This window comes from Pagrus major, chromosome 7 (assembly GCF_040436345.1).
Source record: "Pagrus major chromosome 7, Pma_NU_1.0".
Lineage (NCBI taxonomy): Eukaryota > Metazoa > Chordata > Actinopteri > Spariformes > Sparidae > Pagrus > Pagrus major.
Genome location: NC_133221.1, coordinates 23,387,669 through 23,405,831, shown reverse-complemented (window position 1 = coordinate 23,405,831; position 18,163 = coordinate 23,387,669). Strand labels below are relative to the sequence as shown.

Genomic DNA, 18,163 nt, shown 5'->3' with positions numbered 1-18,163 from the left:
TAAGGTGAAATTCATATGGAATGAAACCCGGAACCTTAAACCCTTTGGACGCTGCAGCATCTTGTAATAATGCTTATGTACTAATGGACAGCACTAATGCATTTAGTCAAACTGCTGCATCTTTCCGAGAGGAGAGAGGAGAGAGGAGAGAGGGGAGGCTGGCATGAGGGAGGCGGACGTGACGTCAGAGATAAGTACCGTCTATCTTCCGCCTACCAGCCAAGCGAACAGAGAGTAATATCGCTCTTTGGGTTTCCCCACACAAAAACCACTTCAGGCTGTCAACACCGGCAGAACCGACGCTCCTCTGAGAGGTAAATACCACCGACTTTAACTAGTGTAAATTATTGCAGCAGTTGTTTAAATGTGCCTGTTTACTCCCGAGCTCCAGAGGGCCTTGTTTACATCTCAATCCCCGGACTAGAGTGGATGAGAGGCGTAGGCACAGCGGGAGGGAACGATAAGGGGCTGGCTAAGCTGGCTAGCTCGTATGTTGCAAATTCGTGTTAGAGGACACAATTACCTTCTTCTTGAGAACTTTTGCAAGCTTGTTCTGAAAGTATTCAACATTTTAACTCGTAAAACTCGTCGGTTTGGCATGCCGTTACTTCGCTGCTGAATACAACAGCCAGCACGCTAGCCAGGAAGCTAATCCGGCTAACGGTAAATTAGCCTGCCGCTCTGTGTATTTGACTTCACAGCCGTATGTAGCGTTAAATTAGTTTCTTGGAAGCCGGACTAAAATACTGATTTCCAGCAACAACCAAGCCTTTTTTTACGCTGGGTAATCTCTTCCCTAACCTCCTACTTCCCATCCCCCAAGACGTGTTATCAGACCTGTGCTGAGTCGCTGTGATACATTAGCCTAGCAAGATGTGTGTCACCCAGTTTCTGCCTATTTTTAGCCTGGACCGGGCGGAATGCATGCATTCGTCTATCGCTGGGCTGGCACCGGGGCCGGCTGGCAGGCTTTCCTCGCTAACCTTGTTTACTATTCAGGTGGATGGCGAACAACAGACAGCTTTGGTCTTGTGTCTCTTGGCTCCAGAAACAAATCGCACGTACAAATAAGCCTCCTTATGGCCTCTGATGTGTAAAAGTTTGTGGGATTCTTTGACTTACGCATGGTGGTGAGTAGACACGGGTTGGCAAGAAAACACACGCATGCTACCCATCCATATAAAAAATGGCACAAAATGGACATTGATAAAATGGTGTGTGCAAGGGGAACCCCATTCTGACAAGGACAACCAATTTGGCATGGCAGTGATGCTGCATAGCAATGCCTGAGAACTGACTTTCCACTGTACAGTTTTTACATGCAAAGGAATTTGATTGCTCTGCCAAAGGGCTGGATAATGTCAGGGTTAAACAAGGCAATAAATGTCACACAAGCTGTTTTACAGATATAAAACGTCATGCTATGATGTTGATGTTAATCGGCATTTTTAAGTATTTTTGGGAGTCGTCATGAGAAATCTGCCTGGGTACTGGGTACGCAAAAACCTGCTTCACCTGTCAAAATTTTAATAAATCCTTAAAATGATGATATTAGTAGACGAAACACATGCAGTGATGTGTTTTTTCCAACCCCTATGCCATCTTTATTTTAATTTTATTTTTTTTTATCACAAATCCAGTCATGCAACTTTGCTGTTGTGTGCTTATAGTTTTCTTGGTTTTTACTCTAGCTGTCTCAGAAAGGCTTTCTCTTCCCGTTTTGTGCCCCAGTGTTACTGCACTGAGTTAACTTCAGCTGTGGTTGGTCTGTTTCCCTCATCCCTGAAGCTAAAGCATCTTCAGCTAATCCTCTAAACCGTGACATTAAGCCTTAACCCAGGCCTTGTGTCCCGCACGTGTTAAACAGATCTACACTGTAGTGGGGTCGAAAAATATAGGCTATGTGAGGAAGTGCAGAATTAAAATCCTGCTTTTGTCAAGTTCATTCCGAAGCCGGAGACAGACACAAAGAGCAGAAATGGGGCCGAAGGAGATCCAAACAGAGAACGTGCTGGAACTAATTATTCATAGCAGAGAAATGCAGAAATTGAAATGCCGAGTAGGCTCGGTGGAGCTATGATCTGATATATTGTGCAGGCTGGAAGGAAGGGACCTTGGACCTAAATCAGTCACAGCCCATGGTCTTAATATCAAGGCTACCCTGCAAAGATTACCAGTTTCTCAACAGAACAGTGTCTAGTAGATAAACCAAATTCAGGAGCTACTTCCTTTGTTAATAGTAGACTCCGCTCGGTTTATGGAATTCAACATAATCTATAATGAACGTCAACTGCTAAATAGAAAAGGCAGATGAAACGGACACAGCCAAAGTTTAGCAACAACTGACTCATGTAGCCGGACTAGAGAATATAATTGCGAATAAATTATGTTTAAGAAACGTCAAATTTTTAAAATTACAAATTACAGCAGAATGTCTTGTGCTGGTGTTTTCCTGAATGGGTGTGTTATCTATGGGCAGAACAGGAAACAAATGTCATCCTCTACGCAGTGGCTGGTACCTTATTTGTCAGCATCAGTAGACTTATATTATTTGTTGAAAATAAGAGACACCCTAGACTCCAGTGACTACCTGCTGTGGGAGAAATCATAGCGTTTTAAATATTTCAGAAATGAATACTGTTATTTGATAGCAACTCCTGAAGGGAGTTAGTTGAACTTTATTGGGAGTGGGTAGTTCTGGCCAAAAGTAAGAGCAATGGCCAACAACTACACTTTATGAAATATAACCTGCCCTGTGAAATCAAATGGTTGGAGTGAGATTTAAAATGTGTTTTAAGAAATACCAAGAAGACTGTTGTCAATGACTGTCCAGAGTCTGTGAACAAGAAGTTCTGCTGTTCTGAGTTGCTTTAGTCAGCAAACTAGTGTTTTCACCCACAGGCCACAGGGACAAATGAATATTAAAATTCAGCAGCTTCCAAACCACTTCGAGTCAAAGAGTTTAATAACACATCTCCGAAAGAGTGCTCCCAAATGTGTTAAATTGAGTCTGATGCAGTCTTTGTATTCTGTGGTAGGCAGCATTGTTAATTATTTAATTTGTGTTTAATAGACTGATAATGTAAGATATTAAGATAACATTGTGTTTTGCAGGACTGTGGTCATGATCCAAAGAAGTAATGAAATTAGGTCATCTTAGTATATATTGTATGTCTTAGCAGATTTATTTTTTGCAGTTGGTCATGGAGCTTTGGCATCTTAGGTTGCGACACACCAGGAAGGCAGTTGGCCAATTTCGGGGCATCACTGAGAATCTGTGGCCCCAGTTTCTGAGGTGTATTCTGCACTGTTGGCACTGGTCGGCCCTTGCTGGCTGCTTTTCGCCCGCTTGAGAAGGCACACACAGAAGGTATAGAATGGTAGGGTGCCATTTGTAACTTTTTATCAGACATATTCTTGATCAGAATTATAGACACTACAAAGCCATCTAAGTGGTGAGCGAGAGTGGTGGGAAAATGGCAGACACACATTGCTTTATCATGAAAAAGGTTAGTATATCCGCAGTCCTGAGTCTTCCAGTTATCGTTTTAGAATGACGAATTCAGACTACCGCCACCTGCTGATATGGAGTTATTTCCTTTCATGCAGGCACAGAATGTAAAAGCTAATTGGCTGCTGCTGTACTCTTTGTAGTGGGCTCAAGTGAAGTGTTTCAGACACAGGTGACAATGGGGTGTCAGCAGTTAGCCTTCAGTGTAGTTTTGGTGTGTCTGGGGCTGTAGAATCTCAACCCACACTGATGATAACATCACAAAGAAGTACAGATATATAAATGTTTTGTAATATTTTAGTTTAGATGTCATTCAGTGTTAAAGAAAAATTGTGACTGGGCCTAGACTTTAGGAAAAAAATGCACAAATTGGCTAGTTGGTACTGTAAGAGATTTTGTAAGCTGAGGTTTTTTGTGTGTATTGTGTGTAGAGTAGCTATGTCCTCAGCAGACCCAAATAACCCCCCCAGCAGTGATGATGCAGATGGCTGAGCTCCCGGTCAGAGACTGATATAGAGACGTTTTTTTTTCCTAATAGGGACATTGTTACACTGAATAATTATTGGTATTTCCGTTCACCAATACACAACTTTTGGGAAGTTAGTGGACATTTTCTTTCAGTATAATTGAGGATAACCAGCTGGGAATAGTGTGGGGATTCATTATGTTGTTTGTATCACTGAAACTGTTTACAACAGATGTTCTGTAAATACATTTTCACCTTGTCAGCCAAATGCTCAAGGTATTGCTCAGAAATTCCTAGAGAGAATACCTTTATCACTGAGAGTTATCAGCACACTGTAGATGTCTGACAGCCATGACTCAGTGCTCTATTTTCCTTATCTGTTAGCTTAGCTGACATGTATTTTTAATTTGTTTCTTGCATGTGTAGCTAGATGTGATTCTGCTGTCTCGGTCAAAATTTGATTACTACCATACACCTTTATCTCACCAGAAATTATCAACCCCAGTTAGATTTAAATAGTTTAATCTCAAAGAATATGCACTGTTACTTGACATATTGAAGTTAATGATTTAAGTATTGCATATAATTATATAAAAAAAAGAATATTCAGGAATTAAAAAAACTTTGATCACTGAAACAAACCTCCTCATACCTTTCCTCTTCTCTCATCCTCAGTCTTTTCTTCTTCTCCTCAGATCACCCTGTAACCAGCTTTCCAAATGAGTGACGGGGAGTGTGACTTCTTCTGCTTCTTCCGCTGCTGCTGAGCGCGGATCTACGCGCCTCACACAGACGGGAAAGCGGTGTGTCTCTGACCAGAGGCACTAGCGGGTGGAAAGAGGTGTGGGAGGAGACACGAAGAGGTGGAGCTTCAAACGAGCCATTTCTGCAAATAGGAACACTAGGATCCGACAGGTAGGCCAGCCGTCTACCTGTCCGGGTGATTGATTCAATCGACTGCATGTCTGTGGACATGAACAGCCAGGCGTCGGACAGTAATGAGGAAGACTTCGGAGTGAACTCTGAAGAAGAGGAGGATGAGGACGATGGGGGAGACGAGGAGGATCAGGGCGACATTGCAAGCTACTATGAGGGCGTGGCCAGTGACGTGGAGCAACAGGGCGCTGACTCCTTCGACCCAGAGGAGTACCTGTTCACCTGTCTGACTTACAAAGAGAGTCAGAGGGTGCTAACGGAGGAGGTTAACACTGTGGCTGCTGCACTGAAGGTGAGTGTGTATCTGCAGCTAGGTTGTGTGATGCTGCACGTCATTATCATTTTAAATTACCCAAGCTTCTTTTATAGCATTGTTATCTTGTAACAATATTTTCCGTAGTGTACATATGGGAAAACATATGCGCTGAAACAGGTCTGTGATAGGCCAATATCCGCCGATATATCGGTCGGGCTCTACTAGAAATTTTCTCATGTCCTTTTAAAACAGACCTCACTTTCAAACCTGACAGGCCACCATTGCACAAAACTTGAAATTCCACACAAATGCACTTTTGACTCTGGAAAACGGTGCAAAGATAGACAGTCTGGTTACTCTGCATGGTCTCAACAGGTTAAACTTGTACTCTGTTGCCTACTGCTCTTTATGACTAGCAATGAGGTGTTAGGCTGAACACACATTTTTGTTGTTCCTGACATTCTGTCATATGAAGATTGTGTGCAGAGTATGCAATAGCAATTTCACAACAGCTTAGTAATGCTAATAAAATGATGATTCCTGTAATCCCTCTTTCATGCTAATTTGAATAAGTAATCACCGAAAAAAATCGAAGGTGATAGAAAGTGGGCTTCATTTCACTTTATTTGGGAACACTTACTCTTTGTCTACAGTAGAATGGCAATTTTCAGATGTGGATGGCAGGACAAAACAAGGGGAAAAAATGTGTTCAAATTCTGTCACATGTTGCGATGTAGTCCAAAACATGGTGTCCATTTTTGAGTCAGTAGGGTGTGGTGTTGTTAACCAAATGGTCACCAAGAATTTTTTTCGAAGTACAGCGGTTACTGATAGTCACTACCTGAAAATGAAGTGATGTGGCAGCAAGAAAAAATGACCACTTTCCTCCCCAAACAGAAAAGAGACAAAGATGCATTTTGATAAGCGACATCAAACCATTTCCTCTTTTCCTGTGTATATTTAATGTTCAGATGTATACAAAAAATAGTGTGCATGGCTTCACTTTGTTGATTGAGGTTATGGCTGTATAAAAATGATCCGCCTGAAATAGTTGCAGTGAGTTTGCTGTCACAGAGGGCTAATTGTAATCTCTGACAGTTTACATTGTTCTGAGTACAAACATTAATATTAATGCATTCTTTCAGTGACAGTGAAGGAGGTTGACGAACGGTGAACATGAATATCATCCTGAATACGGCCCTTCATACCTCGTCATGAGCAGTTTACTCTGCAGTAACTTTGCTGAGTCTGCATGTTTATTGCAGTAAGACCTTATTTCACACTCTGTTACACACAATCACACCTGAGACCTGCACAGCCACAATCACAGTCTTCTGTTAGCACCTCCCAGAGGAGCAGGTGTGTTGATGGCATAAGGTGAAGGGGGACTCAGTCATCTTACTTTATTTAAATCGTCGACTTCTATGCACTTGTAATGTCAGTGACTAACAGCAGCCATATACGTCCAGCTTGTGGTGGAAAGTGATACGCTAAAGTAATCCTAGACATCGTCCTATGTACAGTAACCATATTGCCTCATCTAATATTCACTGTACAGTAACAGCTGAGAGAATCCATCAAGTCATCAGCTGGGAAAGCACTGACTGACTACATTTCACGTTTCCAGGCTGAATCTTTTAGTTTGTTATGATATCACAGTCTGAAGTGACGTCTTTAAATATCTTTTGCTGTCATTCCAGTGATGAGTTAACTGACGGTACTCCATTTACAACAGTATAACAGAAAAAGCAAGCAAATCTTCTTTACATTTGAGAAGCCGTTTTGTTGTTTACTTAATTATGCATTTCCATAGATTTATTTTATTTTGGTGAAACAGTTCATCAAAAAATTTGATTCAGTTCTACTGGGTTTGAACTATCCTCCATATTTGGTTCTATTTTGTTGCTAGGTTTCTTGTTCTGTAGCCAAAATAGAAAATACTAAGTAAACCTCGTTATCAGTGTTGTACAGCAGGGTCATGATCATGAAGCATTTCCTTCTCATGAGCATCAGAGTCTGCTTATTATCTATTTCTGTAATAACAGGCAAACTGGGGATGTGAGTGCTGTGTGTTATTACAGATTAGCTGACTCTCAAAACAGCTGCGTCACTCATGTGTCACTGAAGCAACATTTCATTGCTTTGAAGTATGATTGAAGCAACTTTTCAGCAGTTTCTCTCTTTTCTGTCTCTTTCTCTCAGGTTTCACCAGCAGTAGCAAAACTGATCCTGGTGCATTTTCATTGGCACGTTACACAAATACTGGACAGGTACGTCTCCTCTGCTCCGTCCTTGTTCCTGCCTTTTTTATTTTCATTCTTGCAGTCTTTTCACAACCACTTACCTGTTTGTTTTTTCCCCTTCCTTTCCCTCCATCATTTTTACACTCACAAAAGTCCATTATTATATTCTCAGGTTCTTTCTCTCTACCTCTCATTCTTCTGCACTGTAGTTTTAAATTTTATGTCTTTAATCCTGAAATGACCCATGACTCTGTCCATGTCCCCTACAGATATAAGTCCAACTCATCTCTGCTGTTGTCAGATGCTCTTGTCCAGCCCAGCAGCACCTGCAGAACAGTCACTGTGAGTAATAGATCACATGCCATAAATGAAGGCTCGCTTGTGGGCTTATTGACTTATCGGTTACTACATTTCATTTTGGTGAACACTACTTTGAAAATCGTCTTAGGCTTTACACAAGCATTGGGAAACTTTGTGTAAAATTCTTGAAGACGGTTTCAGATGTTCATTGAGCGCCAGTGCAGTTTTGTGTTTGATGACGTGTTTGTGTGTTTCAGGCCCCTCAGTCCCTCCAGTGTGGTGTGTGTCTACAGGTTGTACGGAGAGACTCCCTGCTGGCGCTGCCCTGCCAGCACTCCTTCTGCAAAGGATGCTGGGAGCAGCACTGCACTGTCCTGGTCAAAGATGGCATGGGAGTGGGTGAGTAGTGAGAGTGTGTTTGTGTGTAGTCATCAAAGCTGGTATTGGAGTGCATGAGTCACACTTTGGTGTGTGTGTGTGTGTGTGTGTGTGTGGTTTCATCACAGTTTCAGCCTCTGATCCTTTTTGAAGATCATTTTCGCCTGTGTTCTCGTTAGAGCAGCAGTGTCTGCAGATGAGCTACATCAGTAACTTAATGATAACGTTTAAATGACAGAAAACACCAGAGATCCTTACTGGTTGTTTGCGGCCCACTCCATATGTGTTTGTGTGTTATGTGTATGTGTGACTTTGAAGATAAGGGAGCTGTAATATGAGGTTTTGATGACTTCCATCTGGTGTAAACTCCACCAGGGAGGCACGCTCCCACTTCTGATTATGAATGTGTGTGTGTATCTGAGAGAAAGTGTGCTTGTGTCAGCAGGAGCGCAGATGGGTGTGTGGGTGTGTGCACGGTTCAGCTCAAAGTTTTTGTACAATACACTGTATGTGTGTGGTAAAGTGCATACAGTTTACGAGACTCCCTGTGTGTGTGTGTGTCTTTGTGCAACTTTCCAACAGTCTTTATTGGTCTGTGTAACAGAGTCCTTCATTGTCTGATAAGTGTTTCACTATCAGCTGTACGAAGGATACTTTCATGATGACAGATGACCTCAGTCTAGTTTCTAGGTCATTGTAACTAGAAACCAGCTCGCTTAAACAAAACAGAACTGCAGGGCAAGAACTCTCAGTCCTGGATGAAATTAAATTGTTGAGATAAATTTATTGGTCTGTTCATAAAGAAACACATAAATAGCAGTAGCAGCCTTTGTTTGGCCGTGTATGTAGGCTACATGTTGCTTTTCACACTATAACCTGTCAATGATTCAGGACTCCTCATAATACCTGTGTGTGTGTGTGTGTTCAGGTATCTCGTGTATGGCTCAGGACTGTTCCCTGCAGATGCCAGAAGACTTTGTCCTGCCGCTGCTGCCAGCAGAGGAACTGAAGGACAAATACAGACGCTACCTCTTCAGAGACTACGTCGAGGTTTGTGTGTGGGCTGAGTCTGTTTGCTCAGATATACATACAGTAAATAAGATGTCAGAGGCATGTGGAAAGGGAGTGAGAAGGAGAGGGAAAAACTCAAAGAGCCCTTGTGCTTTTTTTTTTCACGAGTGAATCTTTGAATCTCCTTCACACCGTTTTAAATCTGAATCCACTCTCACACTGCTTTGTCACTCTCTTCACAGTTTCTCTAGCCAGCTGGATTTCCATCTATATATTTGTCCAAATGATTTGATATCTCAAATTAGACATTTGTTCATTCTCTCAAATTGCAAAAAAACACTTTTTCAGTTTTATTCACACAGGTTTTGAAATAACTGTCTGAGATTTCTGCTTGCAACTGAGGAAAATGGAATTATTTGTGAAATATTACATATAAAAATTCAACAGCAACACCCTTTTCCAGAAACACTGTCCCTGTTACTTTGAATCATCCACACAATACAATGTCAAGTTCTCATCAGTCCACCCAATTCCTAATTTTTTCTTTGGGTGAACGGACCTTTCAAAACTGACCTCCCTGTTAAAGAAAATTGAACAGAGCTGAAATCTTTTAGCTAGTTTCATCAACAGATGGAGAGTTATCATTACACTCATTATCATGATGCATCTGATCGTTTTGACATTCTTTATGTTACTTAATCTCACTATCACTCTCTCTGTCCTGCAGAGTCACTTCCAGTTGCAGTTGTGTCCGGGTGCAGACTGTCCAATTGTCATCAAGGTGCAGGAGCCCCGGGCGCGCAGGGTGCAGTGTAGCCGCTGCAGTGAAGTCTTCTGGTAGGACATCACACATTTCTTAGCTATGGTTAGAATTTTGTTGACTGCCTGCTGGCTGTGTGTCAAGGTTGTATCCAATTATCTCTCTCTCTCTGAATTTGGACGTGTATTTGTTTCCATAAACCACTTAACAAGTTATTCACAGTTTCCGTTTTGTCAGATTTTGAATTCCTTGTGTAGTCTTTTTTTCAATCAACCCAGAAAGCTACATTCTTTGACAAAGTGGGAGTAAGAGGAAAAGGTGAATGAGAAAAGCTCATATAATTCACAGATGGCCATGCATATAGTGTGATTAGGTAAATTAAATGCTTTTTATACACAAAGTTCCCTTGGTTATCTAGGCTCTTTAAGTGGCCTAAGTTGTTAACCTGTTCTAAGGTCTAGAATTTGTCCTGAGTGTCTCACAAATCCGATGCTAGTATTAATTTTGAATTTTAAATTTTAAAAAGTAGCTGAATATCAGTTCAGTCTTTTATTATCCCACATGGAAAAATTTGGCTTGCAGCATGGCAGCAACGGACACAGTAAACCAGATTCATCTGTCAATATAATATGCTATAGAGTTTAAGGGAGCTTAAACAGGTCAGTTAATATTGACGCTGTATGTTATGTGCTTGGTAACCGTAGAGTCTTTATATTTCATTTATCTTTTTTCTGTCTCAGTTTTAAATGCCGTCAGATGTACCATGCACCCACAGACTGCGCAACGATCCGAAAATGGCTGACCAAATGTGCAGATGACTCGGAGACGGCTAACTATATCAGTGCACACACTAAAGATGTAAGACGGATCTTTACGTGTACACATGCTGTCATGAACATAGACAAAAATACTTGCACACATACTGTAGTTTTGTACACTCACATGGTCATAGATGATCTCACAGTTTGAAAACACATACAAGTACACATTACTTATTATCTGTTTTACAGTGCTGTAGCTATCACTCTTCCTCAACTAATTACCCTCATTCTCCTCTAGTGTCCTAAGTGCAATATCTGCATCGAGAAGAACGGAGGGTGCAATCACATGGTGAGTCAGAGCTGAAAGTCACGCTTTACCAGAACATGGAAATGCTAAAAATATGTCCAGATTCTGAGAGCTAGTCCTCAACTTTAATAGTTTAACACTTGATTAAATCACTTATGGGCATATACATATGTATGCATCTTCTATTACATTTCGTAAGCTATCTGTGTGACACAGCAGCTGTGTTAAATCTAGCACTCTGTGGTTTTGTGTAAAAACATTCAGCTGCTGATTTGCTCAGATTTATTTGAAGTCAAAGTGTGACTCCCATGGTTGTTTTGTCAGATTTCTGCTTCACTAATTGACTTCCTCCTTTTTGTCTTTATTTCAGCAATGCTCCAAGTGCAAACACGGTAAGTAGTTTGTCTCAGTGTGATCCACTGAAGCATGAAGTCCTACTGTAAGACACTTTGCATCCAGCCAGTGGCACAATGTGTGCCATAATAGTTACAAGATAAGAACTGAGAGTTCATGTTTAGTTAGGAAAAAAGTCCTCTTTATCTTCTTGTCTGCTTTTTTGGTTAATGCTGACAGCTGCTGACCATCTTAATGGAGCTTATGGTTGAGTTGAATTTGCAAAATTAAAAGAAAAACCTTCAGAATAACTTTTGAAGCTACAGTTCAAGAATTGTTTTTCTTTGTTCCCATCAGTCATCCCGCTCAAATGGAAAATACACCACAGCAAATATCTGTCATAAGACAAAAAGACCTGTTTTATGGCCGGCTGTTTTATGATACAAGTTGGTAAACATGTATCTCTTACTGTACATTATGTGTAATGCATGTCTGTAGTGTGAGTCCATCATGTGTGTTTTGTGTCTCCTGACAGACTTCTGCTGGATGTGTCTTGGTGACTGGAAGACTCATGGCAGTGAATACTACGAGTGCAGCCGCTACAAAGAAAACCCTGATATAGTCAACCAGAGCCAGCAGGCTCAGGCCAGAGAGGCCCTCAAGAAATACCTCTTCTACTTCGAGAGGGTGAGTACTTTGGATCCCCAATTATATGTATTTTACATTATTGTTCAAATAATATTTAATAAAAACAAGGTGCAAAACTGCTCAGTAAAAGTCCGTCCTCGACAAAAGTAAAGTTATAAACTTCACAAACGTGCTTCATTTTCTCTTCTAACCAAATGCTGAGACTGGTGGAGACATCTGTGGAGCCCATGTGAAATTCAAAGTGTCAATCCTTGTTTTATATGAACTAAAACCAGATGACAGATTTCATCTTTTGGATTTGAGGGAGATTAATTCCCAACAGATTCTCTCCTGCACTCTGAACAGATATTTGTGTCAGAAAAGCCATCCCATACTGTTTTAAAGAAGCTCACAACCAGAACAATTTATTAACACACAAGTTCTGTACCAACATAACCCTATATATACAAAATAATTATTTCCTTTCGTCTTTCATTGTTTTTTTATTATTTTATTTTTTCAACCTTTATCCCACCAGTGGGAGAATCACAACAAGTCTCTGCAGCTGGAGGCTCAGACATACCAGAGGATCCAGGAGAAGATCCAGGAGAGAGTGATGAACAACCTGGGAACCTGGATCGATTGGCAGTACCTGCATAATGCTGCAAAGCTACTGGCTAAGGTACTGACACGCACTAAAATGCAACAGTGTGTGTATTCACATGTAGTAGGTTAGGGATGTGAGGAAGAAATTAAATAGGTAAAATCAGAGAGAGTGAAAGATGGACAGAAAGACAGGTACACAAAAATATAACATCATGAAATCTTTGTTTTGGATTTATTCAGGAAACTTTGCATGCAAATGAACTATGAAATTACTGTTTAAATAAGCTACCTGACAAGTTTAACATTGACTTAGAAAACCTACATTTTGGAGAGTAGAAAGAACAGTGAGCCAGATGGTTAACTTGCAGCTGCAAACACAGAAAGAGCATGTAGTGTCAGAGCACATCAATGTAGACTCACAACTCACACGGATAAACAAAGTTAGAAAAAGTGACCTCAGCACTCATTCGTGGAATTTGGATCTCTGGAAAGAAATCCTTTGTTCATCAATCTTGTCACATCTCTTCCATGTTGTGAAAAGTTCTGGGGAAAAAGACAAAACCTACTTCTTAGGTTTAATATTATCCATATAGTCTCATGCTGATCTGTGAAGTGGTAGATTAAAGTTCATATTGACACATTTTCACAGCGCCTTTCTTAATTTTTACACAGCCTGACTTTAAGCAAGCATTTTCCAAACTTTACCCAATTTGTACAACATCATGAGTGCTTCTTGTTTTTTTTGTTTCCAGTGTCGCTACACGCTGCAGTATACGTATCCTTACGCCTATTACATGGAGTCTGGCCCACGCAAGAAACTGGTGAGGAACAAACATGTCTCCTAGCCTTTCCTTCACTCCTCACTCTCCTTCCACCTCTTCCTCTCCTATGCCTATTTAAAGTCTTGACCCAACAATCAGAATCAGAATCGGAAATACTTTATTATCCCCTAGGGGAAATTGTTTTGTGTCTGTAATCATTGTTATCATTGTGTCTGTAATCATTGTTGTTTTTCTCAACAAAAAAGTGATTGCCTGATTTTTCTGGGTTTTTTTTTTCATCTCTCCTTGTCTGCAGTTTGAGTACCAGCAGGCCCAGCTGGAAGCAGAGATAGAAAACCTGTCGTGGAAGGTGGAGCGGGCCGACACCTACGAGAGAGGAGTGGTGGGAGGCGAGGGGGAGCTCAGCGCCAGTGACAGAGGGGTAAGAGCTATTAAATGGACTGATTGATTGAGCCATTCATGCAGCCCTCAGGGTGATTTTTAACAACTTTCCTGGTCATGTGACGGTTCATCTAGCACCATCATCAGGTCAAACATTTAATTTGTCCAACACTTTGGTTTATGATTTAATACCTGCTTAACTAAATTGCCAGAGTACGGAAGCCCTAAAGGGCCATGCATTCATACATTTTATTTCCTCCGTTTTCCCGTGATAACGAGTTAATTTCATTTGTTTTCTCGAGATCTCGAGTTATTATCTCGAAATAACAACTGCCGTTTTCCCGAGATAACGGGATAATTTTCTCGAGATCTCAAGATAATGAAACTTTGTTTTCCCAAGATAACAATATAATTAATTTGAGATCTCGAGATAATGACTGTGATATGATAGGCCTGAGATTATGGAGACGCCCTGGACCTCGTAGCTGGTCAGCTATGTAGTTAATGACGACATCAGGCTCACTTAGATTGCGCCGCCGATATAGCTGAAGCCTTGCTAACCGTCTTTTTAGATTACGCACACTAATGTGTATATTATCTGTAATAGCAAGGCATAATGCTATTTCAGCCTGTGTCAGGCCTTGATTGAAAAGATATGTGACGCGGTGATCGATATGCTCCTGCTCCTCTGACATTGCTACACTGAATGATGTTTCCTGCAATGATTTAATATACTACACTATCGTTTTGTTTTCTCAAGATCTCGAATTAATTATATCGTTGCCTCAGGAAAACAAAGTTTCGTTATCTCGAGATCTCGAGAAAATTATCCCGTTATCTTGGGAAAACGGCAGTTGTTATTTCGAGATAATAACTCGAGATCTCGAGAAAACAAATGAAATTAACTCGTTATCACAGGCGCAATCTAAGTGAGCCTGATGTCGTCATTAACTACATAGCTGACCAGCTACGAGGTCCCGGGCGTCTCCATAATCTCAGGCCTATCATATCACAGTCATTATCTCGAGATCTCAAATTAATTATATTGTTATCTCAGGAAAACAAAGTTTCGTTATCTCGAGATCTCGAGAAAATTATCCCGTTATCTCAGGAAAATGGCAGTTGTTATTTCGAGATAATAACTCGAGATCTCGAGAAAACAAATGAAATTAACTCGTTATCACGGGAAAACGGAGGAAATAAAATGTATGAATGCATGGCCCTTTAGGGCTTCCCTACCAGAGGTCTCAGCTGTACTTCATATCTAGTGCTATATAGCAGGTGAATATGGTCTACATTATACCTGCTAAACATCAGCTTGTTAATATTGTGATCATGAGCATTTTAGCATGCTAAAGTTGGCACTTAACCCCAAAAACTTTTAGTATTGCTGTAGACATCATCATATCATATTATAGTATCTCTGTTTTAAGTTGTCTTAGTCACTTCCTCTTGATTTAAAATACAAAAAAGAAACCCAAACAAAGTGTCTTAAACAATAATAATTGTTTTTTGTTTGTTTTTTCCCAGGATCTTGAGAATCAGATGCACATTGCTGAGCAGAGGCGACGCACGCTGCTGAAGGATTTCCACGACACCTGAAGCGCCATCGCGACTGCAAAGCACCAGCATCTCCCTCCCCTCCTTACTTCCTTCCTTTTCTTCCTCGCCCTCCTCCCTTTGCTTCCTTCCACGACCTATCCTTCGGTGCAGTCATATCTGACCCCTTCTTTTCGCTTCCCTACACTTGCTCATTTGCTTCCTCCTTTCTGTCTTTCCCTCCTCTCACTCCCATAATGCTGCAGGGTCACAGAATGGCACGATTGTATCTCCCCTCCCTCTTCTCCTTCTCATTGCACATCATGTACATGTTTTGGCTTCAGAGCATCACATCCAACGTGGTTACACCTGTTGCAGCTTTTCAGATCTGATCATGACGGTGAATTTTGAGGTCTGAAAACAGTGGGTATTCTTTTATTTCACGTCAAGCATCTAGAGACTGACATGAGCAGCTCAAAGCAACATGTTGCCTCTTGAAAAGAGTGTAAGAGCTGTTATTCTCCCAACTTTATCCCTGTGGTGCTTGAATAATCATGAGAAAGTAAAATAACACTGCTATGAATAGAGAAACTTTTGTTATCATGCAGACTAGGAAGATGTGGGAGATGGAATAAACTTTCTTTAAGGAGAATGTTTGCTGATTGTGGATTTGTATTTTGTGGTTTCACATTGACCATAATGGCTACCAGGCTGTTTCTGGCAGTTGTTCCTGTGGCACTTACTGTGTTGGCCTGAACACATGCAAAGTTACTGATACTTTCTCACATTTTAAATTACTGCTCTTAAGCAAAAGGTTAAAAATACGAGACCTGATTACAGCAAAAGTGATAAAGTAGTTCTGGAAGGTTTTATGGAATAAGCTGTTTGTTTCCAGCAGCTATTGCAAAACCTGGAAACTATGCCAGCTAGTGTAGCGTGATACTTCCAGATGAAAGGTGTCACTGCCCTGGCTCTGTTTGAACAAACTTTATTTTCATCTAGTACAGATATAACTTGACTTGCCAATGACCTCTTCTCAATGGCAGATTATGAGGATCTTTAATTGTAAAAGCTCTTTTTTTAGATAATATATTCTGCCATAAAATGTGTATATGGTGTGTTTACTGTGGGCATATGGTGACGTCACACTCCCACATACTCCTCAAAATACTTGAAAAAAAGAGTTCAATATTTTGCTACGTATGATGCATGTTCATGTACACAGAATACTAAAGAATAAGATGAATGTGTGTTTAGAAGACAACTTTTTTTAGACTTTGTTGCCGGTGTTTCTCAATAAACACACCTTCCTCCTTTGCATGCGTTAGTACCAAACCGGACCTGCTGCAGCCACTACAGCCAACAAATAGTTGCCAATTGTTATGGTCCAAGTAAAACTACTGAATTACTTAGTCCCATTCTTGTCTCTTTACATTCTCCTACTGGTGTTGTTGCTTGATCGTGTTCAGATAATGTAGATAAGCCAGACCATCTCCAGAACAATATAACATTTGCACCTCCACTGATCAGATGATGAAGTTGTTTCGAAGCAGCAAGTGTAATCTCAGCCATTCACGCACACTACAGCACCACCCATCGACATAGCATTTGCACGCACATACCACAGCACACATCGACACACTCACGCTCAAACACTCCGCTGCAGAAGATAAACGTTAACCGTTTACTGTCTCCTTCCCCCCATCTCGTGCTCTTCTTCTGCTCTTTCTTTACATCCATCCCCGCACTTCTTTTTGCTCTTTATTTTCTCTTTTCTTCCTGCTCACATTGTTCACATTTCTTCTGGAAAATGGCTGTTGATAGATAGATCGTTTAAAAAAAAAATGGGGAAAAAAATTACAAAAAATACAAAAAAATTGTTGTAATTTTCAACGGTTGTACATTAATACAGAAATAGAGTTACTGAGAGTTTTTAAAACCGAACCCCGTCTCTCGTGTGTTCATTACACACATACACCCACACGCACATACACAAAAGGAAGTGCTAAACAGAATTTTACCTAAATTTCAACAGCTAGCAGTCGAGTAAAAGAAATATATCTCGCAAAAATGTAATGCTGGTGTTTTTTGCCGTATTACAAGAGGAAATGTGATGAGTTAATGATTCTATTAAGTAAATGTTTCTTGAAGCCTTAACGGGAGGTTCCTGTGTCACTGCAAGAGTTTTTGACTCCTACATTTGAGGAATAACATCTTAGAACAAAGAACAAAACCACGTAGAGACTGATTTTTGCAGATGAAAATACAACTGAAAAATACGAAGCCAACCTTGTTTTTGTAGACAGTTTTTAATGTATAGTCCATGTTGTGTTCATGTATTGATAAGGAAAGAATTCTTTGCGATTATTATTATTATGGTTTACATCATACTGTCCTGCTGTCTAACACATATAGTAAGTACTCAATGTGCTTCCCATCGATTATATTGGGACTTTAGATCTGTTTGTATACATGTATAAACTGTAGGTGTTCTATAAATATTACTCCAAATATTCAGACTAATTTTAATGTGTCCCAATAGTTGCTGCAGTGTTGATGCATGCTGCACAAACCCAGGCCACCTCTGACATTATCAGATTGGCACTGCCTGGTATCGCGTAGGTCCCTGGGTGTCTGCCACAGCCTAATATAGTTAGGCATAATAATGTGCCAAGACAGTATTAACTGCTCCACTGCTCTGCCTGACCTTATGTGTTTGACCCACTTTTACCTTCAGGCAGTAGCGTGGTGTGTGGGGAGGGATTGCACCCTCAAGTGTTTATTCCAAAACAGGGCAGGCAGGCACTTCCTGTTCTCAAACATCTCTGTGGGCTGCAGGACGTTTTGAAGCCACTATAAGATATGATGTGTTCAGATAAAGTTAGACACTTGCGTTTGTGTGAAATCCATCAATTTCCATCAAACAGCCCATCATACATTGGATAAAGATGAAAACAGTGAAAATT

General features: G+C 40.6%; 1 protein-coding gene across 1 annotated transcript; it reads left to right on the top strand.

Annotated features, from left to right (window-relative positions):
- The first annotated feature begins 203 nt into the window (after positions 1 to 203).
- Positions 204 to 17,141, top strand: arih2 (ariadne homolog 2 (Drosophila)). The gene is made up of 15 exons (XM_073470137.1): positions 204 to 314; positions 4,673 to 5,205; positions 7,372 to 7,439; positions 7,682 to 7,754; positions 7,970 to 8,111; positions 9,019 to 9,140; positions 9,829 to 9,938; positions 10,602 to 10,719; positions 10,921 to 10,971; positions 11,300 to 11,321; positions 11,798 to 11,949; positions 12,428 to 12,571; positions 13,248 to 13,316; positions 13,573 to 13,698; positions 15,189 to 17,141. The coding sequence occupies exons 2-15, from the start codon at positions 4,939 to 4,941 to the stop codon at positions 15,258 to 15,260; spliced, it is 1,536 nt and encodes a 511-aa protein (XP_073326238.1). The 5' UTR covers positions 204 to 314; positions 4,673 to 4,938; the 3' UTR covers positions 15,261 to 17,141.
- Positions 17,142 to 18,163: the final 1,022 nt, after the last annotated feature.